Source organism: Neoarius graeffei, chromosome 4 (assembly GCF_027579695.1).
Source record: "Neoarius graeffei isolate fNeoGra1 chromosome 4, fNeoGra1.pri, whole genome shotgun sequence".
In the NCBI taxonomy this organism is placed as follows: domain Eukaryota; kingdom Metazoa; phylum Chordata; class Actinopteri; order Siluriformes; family Ariidae; genus Neoarius; species Neoarius graeffei.
This window is the reverse complement of record NC_083572.1, coordinates 79,800,531-79,812,746: the sequence shown is the minus strand read 5'-3', so window position 1 is coordinate 79,812,746 and position 12,216 is coordinate 79,800,531. Positions and strand designations below refer to the sequence as shown.

General features: G+C 44.0%; 1 protein-coding gene across 4 annotated transcripts in view; it reads right to left on the bottom strand.

Annotated features, from left to right (window-relative positions):
- ryk (receptor like tyrosine kinase) overlaps positions 1 to 12,216 on the bottom strand; it is a 207,761-nt gene that overhangs the window by 79,834 nt on the left and 115,711 nt on the right. For 3 of the 4 annotated variants that reach the window (XM_060919793.1, XM_060919791.1, XM_060919790.1), the window contains exons 2-4: positions 11,279 to 11,400; positions 4,093 to 4,192; positions 3,027 to 3,158 (exon numbers count right to left, since the gene is read on the bottom strand). In XM_060919793.1, coding sequence (XP_060775776.1) covers positions 3,027 to 3,158; positions 4,093 to 4,192; positions 11,279 to 11,400 — 354 coding nt within the window. Of the gene's footprint in view, positions 1 to 3,026; positions 3,159 to 4,092; positions 4,193 to 11,278; positions 11,401 to 11,504; positions 11,570 to 12,216 lie in introns of those variants that run through there. The other variant, XM_060919794.1, reaches the window with a different exon arrangement.

Below are 12,216 nucleotides of genomic sequence, written 5' to 3'. Positions count from 1 at the left end.
CTTATCTGGAACTGAGTTTAGATTTCTAACATTCTTACGATAAAACGTCCTGCATAGTCTCTTTATGATAAACGTCTTAATGCCACTTACCTGTGAGGTTATCAAGTAGACATTCTTCTTCGGAACCTTCCAGAGGTATAGTTGGGATACCCATCCCGTAACAAAATATTTATAAGCTTCCAGGCTCTTGTAAGCTTTGAGGGCTTTGCCAGTGTAACACGATTCACGATTAACGAGAAAATTGTAAATGTCGTGGTAGGCCAGATCGGGCAAATCGCCGGCACCGCAGCTCCGAATTTCCCTGAACAAGGATTGCGGCAAGTTGTACGGATCTGCAATCCCCAACCTGGAACACCTTTCCACGTAACGCTGCCTCACGTCACCTTCAAGATGCTGAACAAACTTAGACAAGTTATCGCGCGATGTAAATGGGGTATTTTCCGAATTTTCTTGGGGATTACTCCCTGGATCCATTACACTCGCGCAAGGTAAACAATCCTGAAGCCGTCCAATATGGCAGAGTAACCACAGATGGGTCACGTGACTGCACATCCTCTATATAAAGGCCTTTCTCAGACCCTGATTTTGCCAGAATGTCTCATTTTGCTATTCCAGCTGTTTCTGTGCCTTTATTACATTTCATGGTTTTTTTGCTCAAGCTATTTTTCTAGTTTTTGGTTTTTGCACTTAGTGTTTTCTTCTTGTTTACGGTTTTTTGCTCTAGTGTTTTTGTCCTTGTCTGCCTTGTGTTTTTGTCAATTTTTTTTTTGTCTCTTTTTACCTGGACTATTTTGCCATTTGTTTTTGTCCCGTTCACCTTTTTGCCACGCCCTTCTTCCCTGGATTAAATCACCTTTATTTTTATTGGATTACTGTCTGTGTTCTGCTTGTGGATCCTTATCTCACCACACCTCCACCTCCCCTAACAGGTACATTGTAAGTGTAATGGCCGGGGAAGAATTTTGTCGTGATCTTCATGCTTTTGTGAGGAGTAAACAAAGAAAAAGCTGGGGACTTTAGCGCTTTGTGACTAAAAAAAGTACCGTAAAATAACGACTCGTAGCAAGAAAAGTATTTGGAAAGCACTAATGCCATAGCTGAGAAGGAGATACAAACCTTTCACCAAGTGATCACTGCAAACTCGAGCATGCTTCGACTCGGCTCCCTTCGATTTCAGCGAGCGGTTCAAAAGCCACCTTTCTCCACGTCTTTTTGTGAAATCCTGTGTTCGTTCACCCTTTTTTATCAGTTCACGGGGAACCCTGAAGAAACTTTTATCAGTTTCACGGTTTGATCGATTCGAACAACCTAAAACAACGCAAGCGTAAGGCATTTTTCATGCGAGCAATGCGCTTTCTCCATACAAACGCTTTGTCAGCTGAGCTTTGGTAGACCACCAGCTAAAGTTTTGAATAACTAATGAGGCGGACGTGATGTCATGTAAAACCCAGCAATGGAGCACTTGCATGTGACGTCACAGCCGATCCAGATTGTGACAGACGCCATCTTGTCGGTCAAACGCCATACTTCCGCCTTCTATTTCTACCTTTTCTTCTGGAAAACCCTACTATATACAATTCTACTACAACGGCTGCGGCTACAAGCTCTCCCTACCTGTGCACGTTTTTTATGTTTTTTGTGTGTATTTTTGCGTGTTGTTCGTCTGTATCAGACTTCAATATCCACTACAACCGTATGGACTTACTGGACATTGGTTTCCAGCAGAAAATGACGGTTTGTAGCGATTTCCATCGCATGCACAACATTCCAGACGAGATAGCGAGACCAGCGGGGTCTCCATGGATTGTTATCGGAAGCAAAGCAAAGGAGGCGGCGTCGGGAGCGGAAGCAAAAGCGAGGCTGCAGGCAGAGCCGGCCTGTTGACTAAGCTCAGAAAACAGCCACTCAAATCTCCACTGCTAAGCCTCTACCTCTCCAACGCCAGATCCATGGTAAACAAGACGGACGATTTGGAATTACAGCTGGAATTACCTTATTCTCTTCTATAATCGGCTGGTCAGTGCTATACTAGATACTGATATAAATAGTATTAGTACTCAATACTTAAGTGTTGACCCGTCCAATGAGGATTGTTATTTTCTTGTTTACAAGATGCCACATCTGAGTCGCTGACAAATCCTGAATTTCTGTAAAGATAACTGTGCAGAGATTTATAAGCACGCAGTGCTTCACCACTGAACAGCGAGGGAAAGTTAATGAGGTAATTATACACGTCTGGGTATTCCACCTCTGGCAGTTCAACATCCACTGACACGGTCGTGAAAACTACGTCCGGTAAGCCATAAGGGTCACTAATCTGTAGATCGTTTATTTTAGACATATATCTAGTTATCTGTTCATTAGAAAAATGAGCCGTGTAGTCCGTCGGTTGAAATTGATCCATTCTGTACACGAGTGCAGCAGTATTCAGCGGTGTTTTTTACCGACAAGATGGCGGCTGTGTACTTTCCGGTCACGTGACTGCAAGATCTCTATTGACAGAATTTCTACTACAGAGAGAACGAGGAGGGAGGAGGTGTGTGTGTGTTAAATTGTGCGTAAATATCAGCACATAAATTGTATCATCAGTATTATCATTTTACTCTCTTGTTCCCCTGACTGATTTGGTTGATTCATTCATTCATTCATTGTACTAACTACTTTTATTCTGTTTTTATGAACATATCCTTTGTATGTTAATTGTCTGGTTGTTGTTTTTTGTATGTTGTTGACCCATGCCGAAGATGATTTTCTGTCATGACAGGCAGTAATGTTTTTCTGATTCTGATTTATCAGGTATTTCCATTAGGGATACACATGACTGCAAGCTTGAATCATTCTCTTCACTGTGACAGCTTCAGTCATGCAGAAAGAAAGTCATGCCAACTTCTACTCTTATTACAGCTCGTATTACAGAATGAGATGAAGGGCTGGGTTCTGACAATAGACACAAAAAAAAAAAGCACGTGTTTGTGTGGAATGCACGCAGTCACAAATGCGAGCGCTAAAATTGTTAGAGGTCTTACTTCTGTAGCACATTTTCCTGCGCTTGAAGTTGAGTACTGTAAAGTTGTTGGCGTGGATCGTCAGATTCAGCTGCATTGTCAGAATGGCCTCACCGTCCACTTTCCCAGAACAGAAGAGGTCCACTCTGAAAACTATGCGCGGGAAGCAAATACAAAAATCAGATTAAACAGACGCGGTGGCTGGCTGATAAAAATCACGTGCATGAATAGATACCAACTGCATACTAACTTATTGCCCCTTTTCCACCAGAGCAGTTCCAGGGCTGGTTCGGGGCCAGTGCTTAGTTTGGAACCGGGTTTTCTGTTTCCACTGACAAAGAACTGGCTCTGGGGCCAGAAAAAACAGTTCCAGGCTAGCACCAACTCTCTGCTGGGCCAGAGGAAAGAACCGCTTACGTCAGTGGGGGGGGGCGGAGTTGTTAAGACCAACAACAATAAGACCGCGAAAGGTCGCCATTTTTAAGCGACGAGAAGCTGCAGCTGTACAAACGCGAAGTCATCCATTATTATTATTATTATTGTTGTTGCTGCTGCTGCTTCTTCCGTGTTGTTTTTGCTTCGATATTCGCGCCAAGGTTTAAGCAAACGTAGCGACGTAACTGACGTATACAGCGACGTAATGACGTGGCACCGCGAGCGATGGAAAAGCAAACTGGTTCTCAGCTGGCTCGCGAGTTGAATGAGTTGTGAACCAGCACCAGCACTGGCCCCGAACCAGCCCTGGAACTGATTTGGTGGAAAAGGGGTATATGACAACCGAAGGTGTTCTGGAACAGAGGTTCTCAAACGTTGCAAGGGACAAGGTTAACTACAATAAACTTCATAGACTCCATGATTAGAGATTTTATTTCATGAACAACAATATTCTCTTCATTTATTACAGATACAGGGCTTTCCTCAATCAACACCACCACAGACACAAACACCAACAGAACACACAAGGTTCAAGCAGACGTTATTTGTCGGGTTACTCGTGTTACATTTACTGAGGACAGTATTGAACACGCTCAATTCAAGAGACCCCCAGAACTCCACAAGTGTCTGCGTATGTGTGTGTTTAAGATACCCGAGCGTGTGAGTGGAACCTCCCCATGGGCTGAAATGTTGCTATGAGGCTGGTCCATAGCTGCAGGGTTCTCCACCTGGAAACCCAACCTGTAGTCCACCTACACACAGCAAAGAGGAAGAGGTCCAAGTACAGAAAAAACACACCAGAGCTGGATTCGTATTCAAAGACAATGCATGTGTGTTTCTGTCGTTTACTTTCAAGTCTGTCTCGATTTAAAAATCACCAGATGGCAGTATGGAGATGAGGGAAGCCAGGAAACAAGGACCACACATTTTTTAAAACCCAAGTTCTCTAACAACCACAGAACCATATTCACAAAGAATCTTATCTTTACAGTAAGAGTTCTTCTAAGTGGCACGAAATGGTCCTAAACCTATTCACATAATTGCTAAGAGGAACTTTTATCTAGGAATTCCTAAGTGAAGAGGAGGGGCCGGGTTCACCCTGTTGCTATGGATGACGGAATGTTTCATGAATGAATATCTGCAGTGATTAGCTGATGTGGTTTCTAAACTGTCAGCCCATGACAGGTTTTGTATTTCACGTTGAATCAGAATAATGATTGACAGTTATGCGGCAGACCAAATCATAGTGCAGCCAGGATTTTGCTGTCTATAAACATCGAACAGAAAACATTTATGTCGGTGTAGATTTTTGTTTGTGTGTGGTATCAAATCAACAAAATGCTTCTTCATTTTCTTTTTTATATTATTATAATATATTGTGCAAAAGGTTTAAGACCAATCAGCCAATCACTGTGGATATTCAACTATGAAAAATGCTGTCATCAACAGCCATGATTTTACGTGAATTTTTAATAGTTGTGGGCGGCATGGTGGTGTAGTGGTTAACACTGTCACCTCACAGCAAGAAGGTCCTGGGTTCGAGCCCAGCAGCCAACGGGGCCTTTCTGTGTGGAGTTTGCATGTTCTCCCCGTGTCCGCATGGGTTTCCTCCGGGTGCTCCAGTTTCCCCCACAGTCCAAAGACATGCAGGTTAGGCTAATTGGTGGCTCTAAAGGCCAATTTATGCTGACAACCCAGTCCTCGCAGATGGCGTCTGCGTAGCCCCCCCCTTCGCAGACGCTCTGCGCGCACCTCCCAAAAATTGTGACCACCGCAGAAGCCTCGCAGACAAGAGGGCTCCGATTGGTCCACTCTACATCCGCTGTACACGCACTTCCGCTTCCCTACTTTCCCGGTTTGGTTGGTTTTCACTACCGCCATTTTTAAAACACGAGCGAAGATGGAGCAGCACGAAGAGCGGTTGATTGAGGAAGTGAGGAAGTACGTACATCTATACGACTCCAGTTCTAGTCATTATAAGTAACCGGAGGATAAACACTCCACTAACCACACCCACCAACTACTCCTAGTGATTTCGCGATTTCGCGCCCCCTTGCGTTGTGGCGGTGAATAACATCGCGCACGCCTATTACTCCCCGCTCAACGATAAATTATAACTGTCTGCGAAAAGCTATCTGCGAAAGCCTTGTCGCAAGAGCATGCAGAGGCCCTAAGGCCCTGTCCACACGGCAACGGATTCAGGTGAATTCGATAAAATGTTTTATCGTTTCGGCCTGGCATCCACACGGCACCGGCGTTTTGGGTGCCCCAAAACGATATTTTTTGAGAACGGTTTCCAGAGTGGAAAAATCTGGCAACGGCACCGTTGAGAAGTTGTCTGGATGAGTAGAACGGATTTGTTTACGATGACGTCACAACCACATGACTACAACAAGCAGGACTCACTCATTCACGCCGGGTAGAAGAAGGGGTTTATGCGCATGCGTCCTACTTCTATTGTTCTGGTGTCTCCGATGGGACCATCTTACAGCGCACGTAGAGGTGTGGCATGTGTATTGCATCGTTTTCAGCAAGCGTTGCGTTGCCATATGTACCTGATATTTTACTGATCCGCTGCCCATGTGGACGCGATATTTTTTTTAACCGCTAAAAAAAAAATCTCGTTGCCGTTGTCGTGTGGATGTAGCCTAAATTGACCGTAGGTGTGAATGTGAGTGTGAATGGTTGTCTGTGTCTATTGGCCCTTTTCCACTACCCTTTTTCAGCTCACTTCAGCTCGCTTCAGCTCACTTCAGCCCGACACGGCTCGCGTTTTGACTACCAAAAACCAGCACGACTCAGCTCGCTTCAGCCCTGCTTAGCCCCTAAAACTCGCACGGTTTTGGAGTGGGGCTGAAGCGAGCCAAAGCGAGCCGAGTGAGGTTGGGGGCGTGAGCAGACACTCCCCTGTGCACTGATTGGTGAGGAGGAGTGTCCTCACATGCCCACACACGCCCCGCGAGCGCGCTGGGATCTGTAAACACCGCAAACCCGGAAGAAGAAGAATTACGAGAATTTCTGAAGCCTTATGCGCCTCGCCTCATCTATACGCTCTTGCCAGTATCTGTCCGCGTTGTCGGTGACAACAAGCCACAGCACCAAGACCAGCAACACTAACGACTCCATGTCCTCCATGTTTATTGTTTACTATCCGGGTCGTGAGACTACCGCTTAAAAGCTCACTGATGTCACTGTTTGTGCTGCTTAACGACATCACGTGACGTCCACCCACTTTCGCTAACTCCACCCAATGTGTCCACCCACTTCCAGCCAGCACGGTTCAGCGCGGTTGTAGTCGAAATGCAACCCCAACAGCCCCACTCAGCTCGACTCAGCACGGCACGGCTCAGCCCGACTCAGCCGCGTTTGTAGTGGAAAAGCGGCATATGTGTCAGCCCTGTGATGACCTGGTGACTTGTCCAGGGTGTACCCCACCTTTCGCCCGTAGTCAGCTGGGATAGGCTCCAGCTTGCCTGCGACTCTGCATCTGCACAGCCTACAGATAATGGATGGATGGATGGATGGATGGATGGATTACATGAGGATGAAATTTACAGTTCATCAATTCAGGTGGCCAAGTTTAGGAGTGTCATGTCTCCAGTGGAACTGTCACCTATTAATCAAATATTTCAATACTTGTGCAATTGCATGATGCATTTTTAAAGCTCACTATCATTAAATCTTCTTCTTTCGACTGCTCCCATTAGGGGTCGCCACAGCGGATCTGTTCCACATGTGATTTGGCATAGGTTTTACACCGGATGTCCTTCCTGACGCAACCCTCCCCAATCTATCCGGGCTTGGGACCAGCACTGAGTATGCGCTGTCTTGTGCAGCCCCAGTGGCTGGGTATTTTATCTGCATGTCTTTAGACTGTGGGGGGGGTGAACTGGAGCACCCGGAGGAAACCCATGCAGACACGGTGAGAACGTGCAAACTCCACACAGAAAGGCATGCGATTCGAACCCAGAATCTTCTTGCTGTGAGGCAACAGTGCTAACCACTACACCACTGTGCCACCTGGTGAAAGCTCACTATCATTAATTATTCTATCTACATTCACTGGATATGAGGAATTGTGTGCTCTGATTGGCTACTCTACTACTAGGATATTAGCTCATATAACATGAGTAGGGAAAAACAAAATAGCAGAGCGTGTTGCTGAACCAACCGAGGATGAAATAAAAACTCTACTCGAAAACAAAACCACAAAAAAATACAACAACAAAAAAAAAGCAACAAAATATGGAATAAAAGTATTTGACAGTAAGAACATATCTTTTATTATTTTTCATGAATTATTATCATTTTTCACAAATTGTTCCTGTCATTTGGCCGGTTTGTTTACATTCTGAACGGAAATGATTTTGTCGGACGTTTTGTATAAAGTTTTTATTGATCATCTCATCTCATTATCTCTAGCCGCTTTATCCTGTTCTACAGGGTCGCAGGCAAGCTGGAGCCTATCCCAGCTGACTACGGGCGAAAGGCGGGGTACACCCTGGACAAGTCGCCAGGTCATCACAGGGCTGACACATAGACACAGACAACTATTCACACTCACATTCACACCTACGGTCAATTTAGAGTCACCAGTTAACCTAACCTGCATGTCTTTGGACTGTGGGGGAAACCGGAGCACCCGGAGGAAACCCACGCGGACACGGGGAGAACATGCAAACTCCGCACAGAAAGGCCCTCGCCGGCCACGGGGCTCAAACCCGGACCTTCTTGCTGTGAGGCAACAGCGCTAACCACTACGCCGCCCTTTTATTGATCAAATTTGCAAGAAATAAAAATGCTCTGTTTCTCAAAATCCAGTGATTGTGGGTAGAATAAAACAGTTATTCCACTCAATCTTGTTGTACATGGCTTAGAGCCGGCTATCAGCTCATGTACAACTCGATTTTGTGGAATAACTGCAGAATATTGTGCATTAATTAAATCCTGGTAGGAGACAACAAGGATTACTTGTAATTCAGTCTTAGTGATTTAAGTGTCCTCTGGAGTATCTAAGTATTAGCAGGCCGAGGACCTGATTTTAGTGCAACACTGCTTGGGTGTTCATCTTAATTTTACTCGTAACATGCCTATATTTCCCCCTACATCAGCCAGCTAGAAACCACTTTTATTCCCAGGACTCTGTATGATTTACAGACAGACCTTCACTGGAAACGTTGTCATTTAATTTCACTGATTATAAACCTACAGATTTTTCTTTTCACTGAGATACTAATTTAACTGCTCCATTCAGTCTCACCCTGAAATTACAGTTCTAGTTTCAAACTCGGACCTTCCAGATCCTTAAGATTTACCATAAATAATAAGAAGCCAAAAATAATGGGCACCACAAGCACCTGATTTAGAGAGCATCTTTCGTTTCATACTAACTGCATGAATAAAATGCCATACATTTGATTAATGAAATAAATCAAGTCACAAAGGCACAGTAATTTAAACTGGGCCATGCTAAACATATTTTTAATATAGATTCAAAGCCAGTTGTAACATTTGCATGGCTAATAGTCATAATATCTGCACTGCTGTATATCAGATTTCAGACCTACAGCTGAGTTACAGTGTATGTGTACAATCCAGTCGTTATGGAATTTCACAGTTTCTTGGCACATTTTCAACACTTTCCCCCCATAGCTGTGTGTTCATGCACCTACTATAAATCCAACAGAAAGTTGAGTGTTACATGCTGCAGATGTTAAAATCCCTACAAACTAATACAAAATTTACAGAGGAAATAATTCAATCATTGATAAGAATAAAGGACTGTAGCCTTGTTCAAAGTCAACAATTACTGGATGTTATAGTAAAGATCAGCTCAGATTGCTAATACCTGACAGAAACCTGATAACACTTACATGCTAGTAGGTGGAACAAGTCTAACACCCTTTCCATCCATCCATCCATCCATCCATCCATCCATCCGTTTTGGCATATCACTACAGTGACGTGGCTGCTCTGACGGCTTCAGCCATCAAATACCCTGTCCACACTAGGGATTTTGTACTGATACGATACTACTTTCGTACTACAACACCTGTCCACACTAGCAACTATACCGGTACTGTAGCGGTATACAGTGGTGCTGGTGTTGGTCGACCACTCCTGGGGAGGGTAACAATGGTCTTGAATTTCCTCCATTTGTACACAATCTGTCTGACTGTGGATTGGTGGAGTCCAAACTCTTTAGAGATGGTTTTGTAACCTTTTCCAGCCTGATGAGCATCAACAATGCTTTTTCTGAGGTCCTCAGAAATCTTCTTTGTTCGTGCCATGATACACTTCCACAAACATGTGTTGTGAAGATCAGACTTTGATAGATCCCTGTTCTTTAAATAAAACAGGGTGCCCACTCACACCTGATTGTCATCCCATTGATTGAAAACACCTGACTCTAATTTCACCTTCAAATTAACTGCTAATCCTAGAGGTTCACATACTTTTGCCACTCACAGATATGTAATATTGGATCATTTTCCTCAATAAATAAATGACCAAGTATAATATTTTTGTCTCATTTGTTTAACTGGGTTCTCTTTATCTACTTTTAGGACTTGTGTGAAAATCTGATGATGTTTTAGGTCATATTTATGCAGAAATATAGAAAATTCTAAAGGGTTCACAAACTTTCAAGCACCACTGTAACTGTATCGGTACGAAACCCACAAATGTATGGGTTTCGTACCGGTACAGTATCAGTACTGTCACGCTTCGCTGTAGTGTGGACAGATGAAGCGGCGCTGTATCGATACAAATATAATGCGCATGCGCAATGAACCATTCCTACGTCTTCCGGGTTATTCATACAATACAATACGCACGTGCTTTCCGGCTGTAAATAAAACGTCAAAATGGCTCAAAACGACCGTGGAGCTACATGGAGCAAAGAAAGGGGGGGAGAAAGGGAAGGGAAGAGAAGGGAAGAGGGAGGAAGGGAGATTCGTTTTCTTTGTTTCTTTCTCAACTGCCTCGCGCGTTTTATACGATTCGACTGAATAAATGACCACCAGAAATACAGACTGTACATTGACGACAAAAAGCAAACACATGTTGTTTCATCCGCCATATTCTCAGAAGGAAGCTACTCGGTAACCACGGAAACATTTCGCGCACGCGCATTTCAACTTCCGTGAAAGAAAACCGCAAACATTTCTCACTAGTGTGGACAGATGCACTAAACTGTACCGGTATACTTTGTATCGATACAGTTATACCACTATCGTACCGGTATAAGTGTGAACACAGCGAAAGTGTCTAGGGAACGTTACAGTAGTGGTTTCCCGTTGCCTTCTACTGGATTATCTCAACCACTCACACACATTCACACCTATGGACAATTTGGAGCCACTAATTAGCCTAACCTGCATGTCTTTGGACTGTGGGAGAAACCGGAGCACCCCCATGCAGACAAGAAGAGAACATACAAACTCCACACAGAAAGGCCCCCGTCGGCCACTGGGCTCAAACCCAGAACCTTCCTGCTGTGAGGCGACAGTGCTAACCACTACACCACCACGCCGCTCTAACACCCTTTTATACTAGAATAGGAAAGTCAGAAGAGCAAATACCTACCAAATGACAAGATACAATAAATTCCAGTCTTGTTTCCAATACCTTTACTGGTGAAGTCTTCAACTAGGATTGTGGATCTCTCCATTTAACCATTAATAACTATACGCATTCCTACTAGGTGCAAAAGACAGCAAAGCAGTGGTAATTTTTTCAAGCTTACGGAAAAAAAAATGACTGACCAAAATCTTTTTAAAGCTGATAAACAGTTACAAGACATGTGTGGGGTGGAAGTTGTGAAGAACAGGGCGTACCTTGCTCTTGGCGTGCCAGGTGAAGTGCAGACTGTTGGTCTCGCTGGGTACTGGCAGTATGAAGGAGAGAGCATAATGATTCACCACATCGTCCCTCACATAGTACAGCTCAGCATCCAGACCTGCAAACACACAAAAGAGTTAACCAGTACTGATACACATGGGGGAAAACGAGAGAACCAAGAAAAATAAATAAATAAACACAAACAAAGTGGATCTTCATAACCTCCATTCTTTTCTCCATCCAAAATACATTTTATGGCATTCCATGATTCAGGGTCCATATGAATTCTGCATTTGACCACAAAAAAAAAAAAAAATCTTTTATGCACTCATTTAGACTAATGGATTTTGCAGGGCTTGGACGTCTTTGGGAGGAGAAAACCGCACCAGCACAAAAACATTTCTCAAAGCAGCAAACCATGTCAACACATGACACCAATCACCAACACACTGTCCTCCCTTAGCATCAAGGAGGACAAATAAAGCATGTGAACTGACTAAATCATAATGTGAAGGTCAGAAAAAGTGACAAAATGCAAGCAGAATTTCCAGCCTGAATATGTGGAGTTGAATGGAAATGAAGACATGCGTCCCATAAATCTATGACCGAGCCAAGACCTACATGAAACGGCCAAAATAACGAACACTTCCTCTTTCCCCCACCTCTGTGCACTTCAGGCCTGAGGGAGTACCATATCATCCTATAGGCCAGTTGGAATTCATAAATTATGCTCGTTATCACAGCTATATACCATGGGGAAAAAAAAAAAAAATCCCAGCTTGAGGATGTTTATGTTTGAGGTCTTCACCCTTCACTATCACCAGACCTTAACAGCCTGTCTCTTCCCTTAGGCTCGCCTTCACTTTCTAATAACTCTGCCTAAGGACGTGGTAATCTAAACAAGGTCTTGGTCACAGACGCATTCCTCGAGCAG